Raw genomic sequence first — 18,017 nt, 5'->3', positions numbered from 1 at the left:
GCCTCCAGGTGGTACCTGGAGATCTCCTGGAATTACAATGGATCTCGAGGCCACAGAGATCAGTCCCCCTGGAGAAAATGGCTGCTTTGCAGGGAGAACTCTATGGACCATGCTGAGGTCCTTTCCCTCCTCAAACCCTGCTTTCTCCAGACTTCATCCTCCAAATCTCCAGGAATTTCCCAACTTGGAGCTGGAAACCCTAGATCAGATCATCCAACTCAACCCTGTCAGAAACAATCCAGCTCTTTGTTTATTTAGTAAACTCTCTATCCACACTCTATCCATATTTATCTCCTCCGGTCTCCAAAGGTAGAGGGTTCTTTGTGCCTCCATTTTACCCTCACAACCCTTGTGAGGTGGGCTTGGCTTGGCTGAGAGAGAGAGCAACTGGCCCAAGGTCACCCAGCAAACTTTGAGGATGAGGGAAGATTTGAACCCAAGTTCCCCGGGCAGACACTCTAACCACTATATAACACTGCTTCTCAGACTTTTGTAAATGTCCATGCGTGCTTACTTGTTTTTCCCTGTGTCTATTTTCTCTTTCTTATCTACCTCTCTCCCTTAGATGAGGAGACAAACAGATGCAAAATGTCAGGTGCCAGAAACACCTTCATGCCATTGAAAGAACGAAAAACTGAACATGCTTTTAGTAATTGAGAGAGCGCTCTCTCCTGACCTCCTAGGGGTTAACGCCACAGAGCTTCTATTCCTAGAGAGGAAAGACATTTTGGCTAGGAGGGGGATGTCAATAGTGAGGGAACTTTCCTGTACAGGTTCTTTTGCCGACTGAGTTTTTGAATTTCCTTTGAGAGCAGCTGGAGGCTCCTTGCTTGGGAGCAGTGAGTTGGGGATGGCAGGGGTTGTGGGCAGGAGGAGATGTGGAACTTTGAGGAGGGGCCAGACAGGGCGGGCAGAAGACAGAGAAAGCACATGGCTAGTGTAGCTTGTGGAGATCCAAATCCGCTTCATATGGAGTCCGATCCTTGGTCTCTCCAGGATCTCTGGCAAAGAAAAAATATTTACTGCCTGCCTGATCTTTTAACAGCCCATGCCAGGACCTGAAACGATGGCTTTATTCATGTGTTCAGCACCACTGAACTTGACACTTTACCACAGGATTCCTCATACGGGAGTCAGACCAAGGATGCATCTGACGAAGAGAGCTGTGGTTCTCGAAAGCTTATGCTGCAATAAAGTTGGTTAGTCTTAAAGGTGCTCCTGGAGTTTTTACTATTTTGCAACTACAGACTAACTCAGCTAACTCCTCTGGATCTAAGACCAAGGATCATCTGCTTTGGTGGCCAGTGGCTACCCGGGGCAGAGGAAGGTCTTGGATGTTTGAGGTCCTTTTAGGCAGTGCCAGAAATTGAACTAATCAGTCCATTTTCTATCTAGCTCAGTATGGGTTCCTGTAACTGGTTTTTCTGGGTCGTGGGTAGAGAAAGGTCTTCTCCTATACCTGTTAGCTTTTTAACAGATCTGGGGGATTGAACTTAGGACCTTTGGTGTACAGTACAGATGTTCCTACCACTGAGCAATGGGTCTCCTTTGACAATCTGTTCTGGAAACAAAGGGATCTCTGCAGGGTATAGTGCCATAGAGTCCACCCTCCAAAGCAAGCCGTTTTCTCCAGGGATATTGAGTTCTATCATATGGATATTAGTTGTAATTCCAGGAGATCTTCAGGCTGCACCTGGAGTTGGTAACCCAATCTGGAGGCTGCTAGCAGCCAAGAGTAAACAGAGCCAAGTCTCAGTAGCTCTGCTGGGCCCTGCAGGCGCCACTCAACTGGGCTTGCTCCAGGGGTTGCTAGAGGTTCTGAGCTAATCACAAAACGGGGCCATCAGTGCTGGGATTAGGCTTTCCAGGTGCCTGCCAGTGGCAGGAAAACTCCCCGCAGTTTGCCCCTCTGCCTGTCAATTTCTGGCTATTGGCAGGAGGAGGCAGGCTGCCAGGCAACCACCTGCCACTAGCAGGCAGCCTGGGGAAACGTGTGTGCTTGCATGCTGCTAAACCCTCACGCAATGACATCACTTCTGGTTACAGTAGAAGCGCTGTCATGGCACAAGGGCCAGTTCTTTAAGAATCAAACCAAAACTTTATGTTTTGGACCAATTTTAAAGAATCAGTCCTGGCATGAAGAGCATATGCAGTCCTGTGTGCTGACGTTGTTTCTAGTGACGCTGGAAGTAATGACATTACACAAGGGCCAATTTTTTAAGAATTGGCCCCAAACTTCCAAAAGTTACATTATTGTGCAGGCGCACACATGCTCTGTGCACACACAAGGACTCCACAGAGTAAGTGCCCACATACCCTCATGCACCCCCACCCTCCTGTGATTGGAACCAATCACAAAATGGCTGCCACGGGATGATTACAAAGGGTTGGGTGGTACCAAGCCAAGCATCCTCCCAGAGTTGCCGATCTGCAGGTGGGGCCAGAAGATCTCTCAGAATTACAACTGATCTGCAACTACAGAGATCAGTCCCCCTGGAGAAAATGGCTGCCTTGGGGGGGTGGACTCTATGGCATAATACCCTGCTGAGATCCTTTCCCAGACCCCACCCTCCCTAGGCCTCATCCCGAACTCTCCAGGAATTTTCCAACCCACAATAGGCAACCTTTCCCTCAGGATAGTGGCCCACCAGAAAAGTTCTCTGTAAGTTAACTGGCCAGTCTATTCCTGCTGGCTGCCGCTTTGTGGAGAAGATCCTTCTATTGAGAGACGGCACGCGTTGGTCCTAGAACTTCATAGGTAACCCAGAGAAATACAGCTATTGCCAACTGGTTTGGAATTGTGGCGCATAACTGGCCTATAGTGTCCATTATCCTAAGATGTGCTGATAACCATTGCTTCCGCTTACTAAACTAATCTTGGCGAGATTGTCCTTAATCTTATGGAAATGAGAAATTTATGAAGAACAGGTCTACCCACAGGTGTTTGCCATGACAGCTAAATGGAACTGCCATGTGTAGGCACAGTACACATTTGAATATCAGGTATTGGCTCGAGAGAGGACAGCTATTGCCTGTCCTCTGTCACCACATACTACTGGCAGGCTTAAGAATGTGAGAACAGCCCTGCTGGATTTCCAGAAGGCCCCTCGAGTTCAGGAGCCTGTTTCTAAGAATGGTTACACCGATGCCTCCACAAAGTTTGTGATCTTCCTCGGGGCATCTAGCTTGCCCAATGGGAATCATTAAATACAAACTGCGAAAGGTAAGGCAGCCCCGAACTACTGAAGTCATGAGGCCAGTTGAGAGATGTGGTTCCTCTAAACGCTCTTATCAGTTTCCCTGATGGAAGATTGATACAATTAAAGATCCACAAACCGGGGACTTGCAAGAAATCTGGAGAGCATGTAGGAAAGAGGGAGAAACAAATGGAAAACTTCCCCCTACCTCAAATACTCCCCCCTCCTGCATGTATAGTTTAAGGGGCTTGCACTGGCCAATTTCCCTAGCTACAATCTGCAGCTTTCGGTGTTCTGTGACTGAACAAATAAAGATGCCTTATACTAAATCAAACCCTTGGTCCATCAAGGTTAGCATTGCCTACTCAGGCTGGCAGTGGCTCTCCTTGGTCTCAGGCATCTTTCACATCACCTTGGTCTTTTTAACTGGAGATGCCAAGGATTGAATTTGGGACCTTCTGCATGCTGAGCAGATGCTATACCACTGAGCTATGGTGCATCTCCAAATTTCTTGGAATTCCAAAAGATTCTTGGAGCATGTTTAGTCCCCACTGGGTTTTTTTTTGTCTTTCCCCTTAGATGATTTATGAAGTCTCATTTTTCTGCACACCTGGGGAGTCCCACCAGTATGCAGAACCTCTGCCCTGCTGGTTCAAGTCCAGGTTTTCTGCTGTTTTGGTGGCAGGCACGAGTCAACCATCTTACTGTTCACTACAGTAAAAATATCATTGATGTTACCATTTCGTGTTTTTTTCAGGGCTTTGGTACGGTCCCCTTCTCTTTATGGTTGGCTACTGTTGGAGACAAGAGGGCCAACCTGATCCATCAAGGCAATTCTCACGTTCACATAATGGCCATTTCCACACACGTTGAATAATGCACTTTCAATGCACTTTAGAAATCCTTTGGAAGTGGATTTTCTGTTCCACACATGGAAAAGCAGTTCCAAATGTTCACTAAAGAGTATTGAAAGTGGATTATCGAACGTGTGTGGAAGCAGCTATAGGCTGGATCTTGAGCACTTGATGCTTCTGATGGCATCACATATCATACTGTGCAGGGTGCATATTGCCCTTCATGCACAAAATTGCGCTTAACGGTGTAAGCAAGAGAGTTGGCATCGACTTTTCTGTTTAAGAATGCAAAAATTGAGAAGCAGCCCAATCTATTGTAAAAAATATTGCTTTTAATCATGCAATCTAACAAAATTCAGTATGTCTAACCGGTAGAAGTGCTACATCTTTTGCCAAACTCAGGTTTTCTGATTAGTGCATTTTTGGATTTCCTGCCACTATTGTTTCCTTTCATGGGAAATGCTTTCTCAGACCACTATTCGCTGGTCCAAACCCAAGCTAAGAACTGACACACACACACACACACACACACACACACACACGCACACACAAAGGCATGCTTTGGGGCAGAGGACTTGAGAGAGAACACAAGCTTATTTCAAGTAATTTTGAAATAAAGAGCAAGTGAAATTCCAACAGGCACAGTACAGGTATGACACTAACAATCTAACGGCTAGCTCTCATCTTCTGTTTGAATTCTTAAAAAAAAATACAGAACCATCACACTTCTAATACTAAAAGTTCTGCCTGGCCTTAACTCTTCAGGAGAGGCCTAGCGCAGTGATACTGGCTTAGTTGCTTGGGAGCCACATGTGGCTCTTCTGTGCACCGTTCCCCCATGTGGCACCTGTCCATTGTTTCAGGAAAGTGGGCAAGGCCTGTGGGACAAGGCCTGTGGGACTTGTGGTTGGTGGGTGTTCCCCATCTTGAAACAGCTGCATCTGAAGGAACAGGAAAGTTGCGAGCCTCCCTGAAGTGTAGGCCTCATGCACGGAATGGAAGTCAATGTGGCCTTTTTTGGTTGATGGTAATTACAAATGTGGCTCTCTGTAATACACAAAGTGAGTACCACTGGTTTAGACTCTTTAAAAAATATTAAACACACAGAACCATACTTCCAATACTTCTGCCCAGACTTACTATTCAGGAAAGGCCAAGAGTTTTCCTAGAGAAAAACCATGATCTGTGAGTATCTTTGAAGAAGTGAGATCTGACTCATGAGAGCTTATGCTGGAATAAATTTTGTTAGTCTTTAAGGTGCTGTTGGACTGTTTTATTTTGTGAGTATCTCAGGATTTGTGCAGGATCTAATAAAGTGTTCCATGCAGGTGAAAGTTTCCTCAGCTGGAATCATATTCATCCTCTCCCTTAACTAGGTGATTTCTTTATATGCCGTAACATGTTCTGGGAATTTTCTGGTGTGCAATATTCTTCAGTATACAACTCTATGTGTTCTCTCGGGCATGGATTTTCCAGTGCCTAATGAGATTCGGACTCTGTGTAAAGCTTTTCCCACATTCTGAGCATTTGTATGGTTTCTCTCCAGTGTGGAGCCTCTGGTGCCTGATCAGATGTGAGCTCTGATTAAAACTTTTGCCGCAGTCCAAACATTTGTATGGTTTCTCACCTGTATGGATCCTCTGGTGTGTAAAAAGGTTGGTGCTCTGATTGAAGCTTTTGCCACAAACAAAGCATTTGTACAGTTTCTCTCCTGTGTGGATTCTCTGATGCCTGACGAGGCCTGACTTGTCACAAAAGCTTTCACTGCAGTCCGTACATTTGTATGGTTTCTCCCCTCTGTGATATCTCTGATGAGTAATGAGGCTCCAGCTCCGACTGAAAATCTTCTCACAATCCGTGCATTTATAGGTTCTCTCTCCTGTGTGGATTCCCTGAGGAGCAATAAGGCTGGATTCCTCACAAAAGCCATCATGGCAGAGGCTGTAGGATTTCTCATGTAAATGAACTGTCTGGTGTATAAAAAGACTTGAACTCTCATTAAAACTTTCTCCACAGTCAAAACATTTATATATCTCTTCCACTGGGTACATATCCTCATGTCCCAGTTGACCCGACTTATCACCGATATTCCTGCTAAAGCCACCTCCTGTTTGAATTCTCTCATGAGAAGGGAGGCTAGATTGAAAAGAAAAGCCTTTGCTACTTTTGGAGCGCTTGCGGGGTTTCTGCCTGGTGTGGATTCTCTGATGAGTAATCAGATTTGAGCTACGGCTGAAGCTCTTCCCGCAACTCAGGCATTTATACGGTTTCTCACCTGTGTGGGTTCTCTGGTGGGCTTTGAGACTTGATTTTTCACAGAAGCTCTTACTGCAGTCTGGACAGTTGTACAGCTTCTCCCCCGTGTGGAGCCTCTGGTGTGAAGTGAGTCGTGTTCGCCGGTTGAACCTCTTTCCACATTCTGCACACTGATAGGGTTTTTCACCTGTGTGGATTCTCTGATGAGTAACGAGGCTGGATTTGTGACTGAAGATTTGCCCGCACACGGGACACTCGTTCCTTTTCTTTCCTTTTTGTTGTTCCCGCTGGAGTGACATTTCATGGAAGTCAGCATCCTGAGAAAGAAAAAAATCATTCTTCCATTTCTCTGCTTGTTTTCTATCCTGCATCTTCAGCCCAACTTGGAGCCCAAAAATCTGTCCCCTCATTTCTTCTGCCCAAATGTCACAAGCTTTCTCCTCATTCTCATGCTTTGACCCTGGAACACAAAAATAATAAAAATTATTAATAATAATTAGTACTGGTTATGTTATTCAACAGTAATAGTGTTAATAATAAAAATACTACTCGTAGTAAATATTCTAGTATTTATGGAAAGAATAGCAGTAATATTTTTGTGCTATTTATATATTTTTGTTTATTTACAAAATTTATACCCTGCTTTTCTTCCCTTACCCGAACCACCAAGACGGCTAACAGATTAAAACCTAATAAAAGCATATACAAAAAACCCATTAAATACAAGAAAACAGTAAAAATTAAAAACAATTAGTAACCATAGTAAAAATATTTCTCTCATCTTTAAGAAAAATGGCCAGCTGGCTTAGAAAAAAAATTAAAATACCATTTAAACAACATATTGTTCCCAAAAACACTTATTTTTATATTACTTTTATTTATTAAAATATTTATATCCTGCCTCCCTCCATTAAAAATCTGCAGAAATTCAACTGCAAATATATAATTAATGAAATCCTAAGCAAAGTTATTCCAGTCTAAGTCCATTGAAATCAATGGGCTTGGACTGGTGTAATTCTGCTTAGGATTTCACTGAATATGGATGAATTTCCTCCTTTTGTTAGTTTCCTAAATAAAAAATTTATGTTAGAAACACCGATGCAGTAGAGAGCTTTCTTATGATAGTCTATTTATTGAAATATTTATACCCTGCTTTCCTCTCCAACGGGGACCCAAAGTGGATTTCATCATTGACAGCTGCCTTAGTAGCCATGGGCACAAAGATGGGGTATAAATATTGTAAATACACAGTAGATTATCAGAACAGCGTTTTCCACAGGAGACATCACACTGAATTAGAAGAAAATAATAGTCCCTTCAGAAGTGATTAAGAAAGTCAATACAAGAAGGAGAAGCCACTGAGAAGTAACACTAAAGTCTTAGATAAGCATTGTTCTCCTTGGAATATTTCCATATTTGTACATTCTCAATTTTATTTAAAACATGAAACAATAAATATAAAAAGAATAATGGCTAGATCCAGTGGTAAACTCCTCCAACACAGGTGAAATGGGTCTTCCTCAATTCTCCTATCTTATCCCTGCCTCAAGTGCTGCTTTTGGCAGAGGAGGCGGGTGGGAGTCTGGCTTCGACCAAGCTTCTCTTCCTCAAAGCAAAGAGCCAGTCCTGTCTTCCCTCCAAATAATTGGAGCAGAGGGTGATTCAGTAGGTTCAAGAGGCTTCATCTTTGGGTCTGAATGGAAAACTCATTTTTGATTGGTCGCTGCCCCCTCCCCCCATGGCAGCCATTTTGTGGTGCTGCTCAGTACTTCTTTCTCAAAGTTCCAGAACTTTCCACAGGTTCCACAATGTTGGGGATCCCTTTATTGTCTCAGCACCAGCCCTTCCTCTCTCCTTGTTCCAGAAAGAGTCCCATCATGCAAGGTAGGACTAAGGGAAATTCTTCCCAGCTGACCAGAACAAGACTGAGGTCAATCATAGTCCAAACCAGCCCACAGCGGAGAAAATCAGCCTTCCCATCTCCTTCATATTTTTACTACAGTGAACAGAAGTGAAGTTAACTATGCTGCCCGTCAGGAGAATTTCCTTGGATAGGTCAGCCAGTTGGATCAAACACAACCAAGAAAATCCATCAGCCCATTTTGGGATAACCGCAATTTTCAAACAACAAGCCCCCTCACTGAAAGCACCTGCTGATCTGTCTCCTGTGTTGGTGCAACGCTCACGTAGCTCTTCCTCTTCCAGCCAGCAGATCAAGTCGGGTTTAGGAATCAGAAGATGTTCTGAGGAAGAAATCAATATGGCCCATTATTTCTGGCCAACAAGAGAATTCTCTCTCCATACAGACAAGTTGGGGACCCACAAAGATCTGAGCAGGGAATAAATCACTAGGAGCCACCCCCGCCTAAACCCAAACCTGCCCTTTCAGATTACTATAAATTATTAAGAGCAAAAGAACAACTTCACCCTTGAGCTTGTGTTAGCCCCTTCCCCTTTAATTGACACTCAGCTACTCCCAAAATTCCATGCCTTTTGAAAGGGAATGAGTACGTCCCTTTCTTTATTGGTTGGAGGGGGAGGAGAGGTCATCATTAAAAAAAAAATTGCCAAGCAAATTCATTTCTGCATATCTGGGAAGTCCATAATATCCAGGTGGGTAGTCACATTAGTAGCAGAACAAAATTTAAGTCCAGTAGACCCTCACAGACCAGAAAAATTAACCAGGGTATGAGCTTTTGTGAGTCAATGCTCAGTTTGTCACATATCCAGAAATGGTTATCTCGTTTGTGGACCACCCCATGTTGCCATTTTACTGATAGGCACATCGCCATTTCTTTATTTATTAACACATTTATATCCTGTCTTTCCACATGGTTCAAAGTGGCTTTCAATAATGGTTTAAAAATTTTCCAAATTAAAACAAAGATAAAATAACAATCCACCGTCTCCCCCCGCCCTTAACAGATGCCTGCCATTCACACCCTCTCAAAAGCCCTGGTAAACAAGCAGGCCGTTCAGCGATTCCTGAAGATATCCATGGAGGAGGCTCACCTCCTTGGGGAGCCCATTCTACAATGGAAAACGCTTGAGCTGTAGTCGACGCTAGATGGGGCACTCTAATTGGTGGGACAGCTAACAAATAACTACCTGCGGATCATAATTGGTGCACAGGGACATATGGAAGGAGACGGTCCTTCAAATATCCATGTTTATGACAAGAAGGAATGATATGCAGATACCTATGTGATGCCTGAATCCAAACATTATGTTGGCAAGCATGCATTCAGATTTATCCTCTTTTGGGAGACGGAGGAAATTTATTTAAATGGTTCTACTCTACCATCCCGTCAGCTGAACTCGAAGGTGCTTTATGTAGTAAATTAATTATACAATAACAAAAATAAAACAGAAAAACAGGTTCAAAAGAGAAGGTTGCAGGAAGAAGGAAACTGATTTTTTTTATAAAATCAGTTTCATATTACATCCCCATCAAAAGCCTTGTCAGAACACAACAAATTAAACTCAGACAAATGGACCTGGGGAAAGATTATTCCATCAATCCAGGTACTATGACCAAAAAGACCCTGTCCATGGGGACCACCCACCTCACCTCCACAGGTGCACCACTGAGAAGGGCCTCAGCAGATGATCTCAATTGATGAGTGGATTCCTAAAGGAGAAGGTAGCTGGCCCTGTTTACTCAGGAATATGCCTTGTTGAGTTGAGTCAAGATGATTCCCATCTAACTGTGCAGCCTAAGTCCGTTGCTGCTGCATTGCACTCTTGTTTGGGGTGGGGGGCAAGAAGGAGAGAATCCATCTGCATCATCCCACCACATCCACCTTTAATCAGCCAGGCCCTATTCTTTCTGAAGAATGGCCACATTTGTCTGGCCCTCAGTGGCTGTGACTGTTTTCAGAAAGGACCTGCTTTCAGTCTTCTCAAGCTGCTTGGCTTGGAGAATGAGGATAAGGAGCAGACCCAGAGAGTGGAGGTGAGAAGGGGAATGTACCTGTGCTTCTCTGGCTTTCCCTCAGCAGCTTTCACAAAAGGTCAAAGGGACCCTTACCCAGCAAGGCCACAGTCCGATAATTCTCCACCATGACCTCCCTGTACAGGGCACGTTGGCTGGGATCCAGCATGCTCCATTCTTCCTCAGTGAAACACATGGCCACTTCTTCAAAAGTCACCAGCTTCTGCAAGAAAAGATAAGAAGCATGATCTCCCCGCAGCTTACCCCAAAGAGGGTGTGAAAATTCTCCTTCGGTCACGGTATGATAGGAAGCACTCAGGCCTCCATGACAGGAAAACCTCCTTTGCGTGAAGAAGGTCCCAGGTTCAGTTGCTGGACTCTCCAGTTAAGAAAGATTTCAGGAAGGAGATCTTGGGCAAGACCTTTCTTTGCCTCAGGCCCTGGACAGGTGCTGCCAAGTCAGAGAAAACCAGATGGACTGATAGTCTGACTGAGAATAAGGCAGCTTCATATGTTCAAAAATAAAAATTTATTTATTTAAATAATTTATTGTCCCCCTTTTCTCCACAATGGGTCCCCAAACAGTGTGCATTGTTCTCCTCTCTTCCATTTTAATCCTCACAACTGACCAAAGGTCACAGTGAGCTTCAGTGGCAGAGTGGAGATTCCAATTTGGCTCTCTCAGATCTGAGTCTGACACTGTAACCACTACACCACACAGGGGAAGGCTGAGGCTCAGTGGTAGAACATTAGCTTGGCATGCAGAATAACAACAACATTCAATTTATATACTGCCCTTCAGGACAACGTAATGCCTGTCCGGGGTCAGCAGCCCAGCCCCCAGACTTGCTGGCAGGCAGCAGCAGAGGGCAGCCAGGAGACAGCAGTTCAACCATTCTGACTAGCAACCAGGTCCAGAACCTGCCCACTCCAGGGGGAAGAGGCGAAAGGCCCAAGCCTCAGAAGGCTGGGGAGAGCAGGGAGAGGCCAGCTAGTCCCACCCTGCAGGGGGAAGAGAGGGGGCTAAACAGGCTAGAGGAAAAGGGCCAAGGCAGGGGGAATAGGGACCCAGCAGCAGCCCGAGCAGAGCCCTTACCAGCCAAGGAGGAGAAGCAGCCACTACAGCCCAGAGCCACACCCTGGCTAGAGGACAGCAGCCTGGCTCAGGAGGTGCTAGGAGCCAAGCCCCTCCAGGTGGAGCTGCCACAGGCATTCTGGGGGAGGAGATGGGCAGCCCCGCCCAGCAGCAATGAGCAGGCAGCCCAGAAGCTGGCCAGGGCAAGCAAGGCCAGGCATGCTCCGCAGCACAGAAGCCGGCTGGGGCAGTTCCTCGTGACCAAGGCCAGGCAAGCTCAGCAGTTCAAAGGCCTACTGGAGCAGCTCCTCATGAGCAAGGCCAAGGAGACCTCAGCTGAGGATGGCTCGCATTCAACCCCACCCTGCCAGCAAGGCAAGGAAGCCAAGAAGGGATTAGTGGTAGGAGGGAAACACCTGAGGGAAGGCACAGCTGAGCCAAGTCAGGAGAGGGAACAAGCCTAGAAGGAGGGCGGGGCGGGGAAAGGAAACCCAATATAAGGTGGCTGGGAAGAGCTCTGAGGTGGTGGGTGTGAGTAAGGAGAGATGGTGTGGAGAGCAGAGCGGAGCGGAGGCTTGGAGGAGAGTTCTGGGAGGAGGAGATGATGGAGGATGCAGAGGGTAAGCAGACCAGGTTGAGCAGGCCAGCGAGTGGATTGAGAGGGAGCCAGGGTGATGTATACCGCTCCTCCTTCCACAGAGCAGGGTCCTACAGCATCCCTGGTGCCCCTCTGATGTCAGGGCCAGCCCAGCTGGGGCCCTGCCCAGCGGTGGCAGCGACAAGCCCTGACAATGCCCACTCAGAGCAGTTTACAAAGTGTGTTATTATCCTCATGACAATCACCCTGTGAGGTGGGTGGGGCTGAGAGAGCTCTGACTGAGCCAAGGTTACCCAGCTGGCTTCCAGTGGAAGAGTGGGGAATCAAACCCAGTTCTCCAGATTAAAGTCCTGTCGCTCTTAACCACTACACCAAACTGGCTCTCAGCTCAATCCCTGACATTTCCAGTTAAAAAAAATCCTCACGTAGCAGACTTCAGAAAGGCCTGTCTGTGCCTGAGGTGATATTACCAGAATAAACAACACTGACTTGGTCTATAAGGTTGTATGTTTCTCAGGAGCACATAGAGCTCAGCAGTAGATGCTTTGCATATGGTCCCCACCATCTCCATTTTAAAAGGATTTCCAAAAGCAGGTAGTTGGTGTGTTTGTGACAATATGTACCTCTTTTTGATAATCTGTCACTGAGGAAGGCTATTTGCTAAAATGTCTTTGGCTTTTTAACGTGCCTTTTTGGCTTCTTTATGAGACACCTTTTTGCAAATTTTAACAAGGTATTTTTTATGTTATATGCAATATATTGATTTAGCTCTTTGTAGCTTATTGTGGGTTTTTTTGCACGACACCCATACGTAGGGCACACAGACTTTTTATATGGAGGAGGGTGTTTTGAGAATGATTAAAGACATTTGTTCATTTAGATAAATGATAGATATTTCATTATTTTGCTTATAACTCAAAGATAGTTAAACAACAAGTTCAAGTCAACATTACTTTGAACTTCTCCCTCTCTTTCTAGAAACAACATTTCAATAAATTTGAAGGAAGGGTGTGAGACAGACCTCCAGGGGTACAGGATTCAATAGCTGAGCCACTGTTTCCATTTGGTCATGAAGAGGGTGTGGTCCAGAATGCATTAGCGTTGTCAGTTCAGCACCTATTAGAGAAATAAGGATATTTAAAAGATCTGGAGTAAAGTAGGTGTTATCATCAAGTGCATAGACCCGGGCCTTCAGCTTTTCCTCTATTAATCTATTTTAAAAACCCAAACAATGAAAACAGTAGTAACCATTTGCCATCATCTTAAAATTATTCATTTATTTACTTCCCCCAATGGGGATCAAAAGCAGCTTACACCATTCCCTTTTATCCTCACAAAACCCCTGCGAGGTAGGTTAGGCTGAGTGTGTGTAACTGGCCCAGAGTCACTCCAGCCTCTGCACCACACCAACATTTTCCTTCTAGCCCTATAGTAAATTGAAGAGGCTTCAAATTCTCCTGTCAAAATAACCAGCCTCACATAACCAGAACAGTGCATGTAGATGTTCAAGCAGGCCTGGAGAGTTCAAATCCTGATTCAAAATTGGAATAACCATAAGTTTATTTCATAGAAAATCAGAACAGTTGAAATTAAGCAGTCTGTCCTGTGGAGATGCTAGTTACCAGGTTCAAAGGTTGAGAGTACAAACTAAGTTTTCCCCACAGTAACAGAATCTCCAAAAAAGAAGCCCTTTAATACAGAAAAGTATTCAATACTGAGCTAAGTGTAACCATTCACTCATGTCTAGTAATATGAGCAATGCATGTCCACAGAAAATACAATCTCGCCTGTCAAACTGATGTACATTTAGCTAATAGTTGTTAAATTGTTCATAAAGACAGGAAGCAAGAACATTCTTCAGTTATCACAGAAGGATTATAGAAACAGCCCACAACTTGTGGCCACTCTTGAGAGATGGAGATAGAGATGTGGTCTATGCATACAGCAGAATGAGGAGGTAGAATCCTGAATGGGGGAACTATCTCAGAACGATCCCATGTGAAAAATAAACTTCTCCCTAAAAGTTTTTTTACGAAACCGTAGTACCTCAAGTTCTAGTCCAAACATCATCTTGTTTGTACAAGTTTCTTATCTGCAGGAAGTTTATTGAATGGGAGGACAATCAAAATCATCAACCTCCCGCAATCTCAAGTGGTAGCGTCCAACCTTCCATCTCAGGAGGACTATATTACCTCAGAATGAGGTGTAGGCCAGGGCTTTAATTTTGCCCTAGAAATTTCAAATAACTCCGTAGCCTGAGCATTTCAAATCCTTACCCAGTGAAACATTGTCAAGCTCTTGCGGGATCCCCTCGCTCAACTGGTTACCCGATACAGTCTTCTTTGCCTGGGGAGGGGAGATCATTTGCATTTATGAATGGCTCTTGCATACCTCCCCCCCAAAATAGAATTTCTTGAAGGAAATGACATAAAAAGAGTCATGGTACATCTGAATACCACCCCCCAAACCCTTTACTCTGTGCACCCATAACTCCTAGAAAAGAGCCCTGTGCCACCAAGGGGCTAGACTGGGAAGGAGACTATGAGAAGGTGGCATTCAGCAGTTCACCAACAGATCAGTCTCCTCTTTGGACAGTTTCCAGAATAGGACAACACAGCAAGTAGATAGTAAAGTTTTAGGAATAAAATGTCCTTGCATGCCCCTCCGCTCCCCAGAATGGAACAGGAAGACCCATCCTCACCTGTGCTTCCAGGCTCCTGACCTCTTGCTGCTTCAGTAGGAAATCCTCTGCCAGGATGACAGCCTGGAGACAGGTCTCTGCTCCCTTTTTCCTAACCCAGCTCTGCATATCCTTAGGCAGAGTGCTCAGGAATTGCTCTAGGACCACCAGATCCACAATCTGCTCCTTCGTGAATGTGTCAGGCTTCAACCAATGACGGCAAAGTTTCTCAAGTTGTCCACAAACTTCACGCGGCCCCTCAGCCTCCTGGTAGCGGAACCACCGGAAGCGCCGTCGCCGTACATCTGAGTCCTCATCCAAGGTGGTTTGCACTGTTCCTTCCCAGAATCCTTTGCAAACAGTACTGCCCGGATGTCTTCCTGGGCTTTCCCTTGCCTCGAGGCTGGCTACATCTTGCTGTTCCACATTCTCTCCTGGCTCCACCTCTGACAGGGAACTCACAGCCGACAAGTCTTCATGCTCCATTGCCAAGAACTTTTCTAAGGTGACTCCTTAGTCAACGAAATCTTGCTTTAACACACTGCCAATTGTAGCAGGGCAATACTTTACAAAGAAAACAGGGTATGTATCCAGACTGTGAGTTTCTTCCTGAAGAAGAAAAACAAATGCCAAAGATTTGTTGTTGTTGTGGTTGTGGTTGTGGTTGTGGTTGTTGTTTGTGGTTGTTTGTGGTTGTTTGTGGTTGTTTGTGGTTGTTGGTTGTTGTTGGGCCACCAAGCTGGCTAACAAATTTAAAATATACATATTAAAGCATCGTCTTAAAAGTCATTAAAATTAACACATAAATCCATCATTAAAACAATTTAAAACAGAATTCAAAATAAATGCAAAAGATAAAAACAAAAGTTAAAACATTGAGGAAAGAGGAGGGATCACTGAGGGAATGTCAAGCAAAACAAAGAAGTCTTCACCTGCTGGTGGAAGATGGCAACAGAATGGGACAGACAAATCTGAGGAGACTGTTGGGCAAGGGTCATCCAAGCAGGTTTTTAGACTCAAATCTCTAAGGATCCTGTCCACATCCTCCAACTGAATAAACTGAAAAGTATCCCAAGCAACTGAACATGTTGGCACTCTGGCACCATCTGACCCTGTAGAGTCCAAGACAGAATGGATGCGAGAGTTTATATGACTTCATAATAGGAATGGAAAAGAAAGATTATTCCTCCTCCTAAGAATGACTTAGAAACAATCATATTTTCTAGAAACTGATGGGTTCCTCCAAAATCCCATTCATGAGAGACAGTGTGGTATAGTGGTAGGATGTAGTGGTAGAATAAATCCCACATCATGCCTTTTATTAGACCAATCCAATGGTACATAACAGTGTTCTGGAAAGGCATTACAAAGACAAGGTGCCACTACAGAAAAGGCCCTATCTGTGGTAAAATACTCATCTTACATCTCACAGGCTCACAGGAAAAAAGCTCTTCAGATGACCTAAGCTATGTAACGTAGGCACTCCATTTGGCCCTCTGGTTCCAGACCAGTTAGGGCTTTAAAAGTCACAGCCAGTACCCTGAAAGGAACCAAGAAGCAAAGAGACAAAAAATAAAAATAAAAGTATAAACTTTCAAAAAAAAAAAGAAAAAAAAAAGAAGCAAAGAGACAACCAGCTCTTTTTAATACTGAGGAGGTATGTTCCTGATAGGTCATGTCTGATCGCAGCTTGTATCTGCTTGAAACGTCTGAATAGCCGTCAAACATAGCTCCACACAGAGCACACTGCAGTCCAAGCTGGGTGTGACTAGAGCATGAAGAACCATGGCCCAATCCTGGCAACTAAGAAACAGAAGAGCATTTCAACTTAATATCAGTGTTCCCTCTAATCCAGCCTCCTGCCCCCTCAATGATCAACCCGAAGCCCCCAAAAGGCCTACCAGCCTCCCCGTTGTCCACTACTGGCATTCAGAGGTTTACAGCTATTAGCTGGTGATGGACCACAACTGCTGAACTAGCTGGAACAGGACAAAGATGATTATGCAGCACTGACGTTCATATACTTTTCAGAGGGGTGGCCGTGTTATCTACTTGAAGTAGAAACAAACAATTTTTTTAAAAACCTTGCGGCACTTTAGCATCACCAAATTGATCGCAGCATCAATCTACAACAGCTTACACAAAATAAGCTCAATTACAGCCATATTTCCAGAATCTAGTATATAAAGGAATTTTTGGTCCACAACAGGTCAAATTTTCAATAATACATAAGAACATCATTAAAAATGCCGTTACTTACAGAAAATAAGCAGTGAGAGATTCTCTAATGCCCCCTGCAGCAACCTGCAAGCAGTGTTAGTTTAAAAAGCTGAATTTTTTTCTGGAATCTGGGTTCCAGACGCTTGATTTCTTCACCAATCCTCCATTGCACCACCCTTCTCTCCCCTCCTTCACTCCCTTCCATCCCAAATGCCTTGTTGACCTACCAGATATCTTACAGATCTTCTGGTGCAGCGGATTAGAAATTCAAAGGCCACTTTTCCCAGGGGGTAAGGGGGCAGGGCTGACAGGAAGCACTTCTGACAATGAACCCTCCCTTTTTCCTGAAAGGCCTCTCTAGGAATACACACTCAGTTACATTAACCCTCAAGGGGACTTGGAACTTATTGAAACAAAATGTATATATCACTGGCTTTATTGGAAGCGGTGTGGTAAGGTGGTTAGGGTGCTGGATTAGAATTGGAAGAGCCAAATCCCTGCACGTGCTCTCTCTCACTCTGTAAAATAAGTTTCTTTTCGGTTATTTATTATGGAAGACTGTAGCTTCCACAGGGCAACAATTCTTCATAAAGATAGTGTTGGTCTGTAGCAGAAGAGCAACATTAGGGTCCAGTAGCATCTTAAAGACCAAATAGATTTCCAGAGTATGAGCTTTGAAGCGTCAGATGCTCTATATCTGTATCTTACAAAGAGAGCTTTGACTCTTGAAAGCTCATAATATGGAAATCTAGGTATTTTTAAGTTGCTACTGGACCTGAATCTTGCAATTCTCCATACTTACAGTGATGGCAGGGGGTGGGGGGATGTGGCTGCTGTGGGGGCCAGGTTGGGCCTGCAAAATTGTGCAATTTTCTCCCTGCACAATGAGCTAGGGTTGCCAACCTGCAGGCAGAATCCCAGAATTACATCACTCCAGATGACAGATCAGTTCCCCTGTAGAAAATCTCCACTTTGGCAGAACATGAATGAATGAATGAATGAATGAATGAATGAATGAATTCTATGGCGTTATACTCTACTGACGACTCTTCCATCTCTAATCCTTCCTCCCCAGGTTTCATCCCAAATCAGTTGTTGTTCTGACTGGAAGATTTCTCACTGGGCCGGTGGCAACTTGAGGCAGAGCTACTTATTCAGTATTCAAACTTTTGTCAGAAGGCAAAGCTAGAGTTGTCAGCTCCA

General features: G+C 44.6%; 1 protein-coding gene across 1 annotated transcript; it reads right to left on the bottom strand.

Annotated features, from left to right (window-relative positions):
* Positions 1-4,436: 4,436 nt before the first annotated feature.
* On the bottom strand, positions 4,437-17,109 carry LOC129327131 (zinc finger protein 436-like). Its single transcript, XM_054975591.1, has 7 exons — positions 17,042-17,109; positions 14,616-15,337; positions 14,191-14,260; positions 12,936-13,030; positions 10,338-10,464; positions 8,458-8,550; positions 4,437-6,767 (listed from the first exon to the last, which is right to left on the bottom strand). The coding sequence occupies exons 2-7, from the start codon at positions 15,078-15,080 to the stop codon at positions 5,497-5,499; spliced, it is 2,121 nt and encodes a 706-aa protein (XP_054831566.1). The 5' UTR covers positions 15,081-15,337; positions 17,042-17,109; the 3' UTR covers positions 4,437-5,496.
* Between the last annotated feature and the right edge of the window lie 908 nt (positions 17,110-18,017).

The sequence above is a fragment of the Eublepharis macularius genome, chromosome 4 (assembly GCF_028583425.1).
Source record: "Eublepharis macularius isolate TG4126 chromosome 4, MPM_Emac_v1.0, whole genome shotgun sequence".
NCBI lineage: Eukaryota > Metazoa > Chordata > Lepidosauria > Squamata > Eublepharidae > Eublepharis > Eublepharis macularius.
The sequence above is the reverse complement of the archived record's forward strand: the minus strand, read 5'-3'. Positions and strand labels throughout refer to the sequence as shown.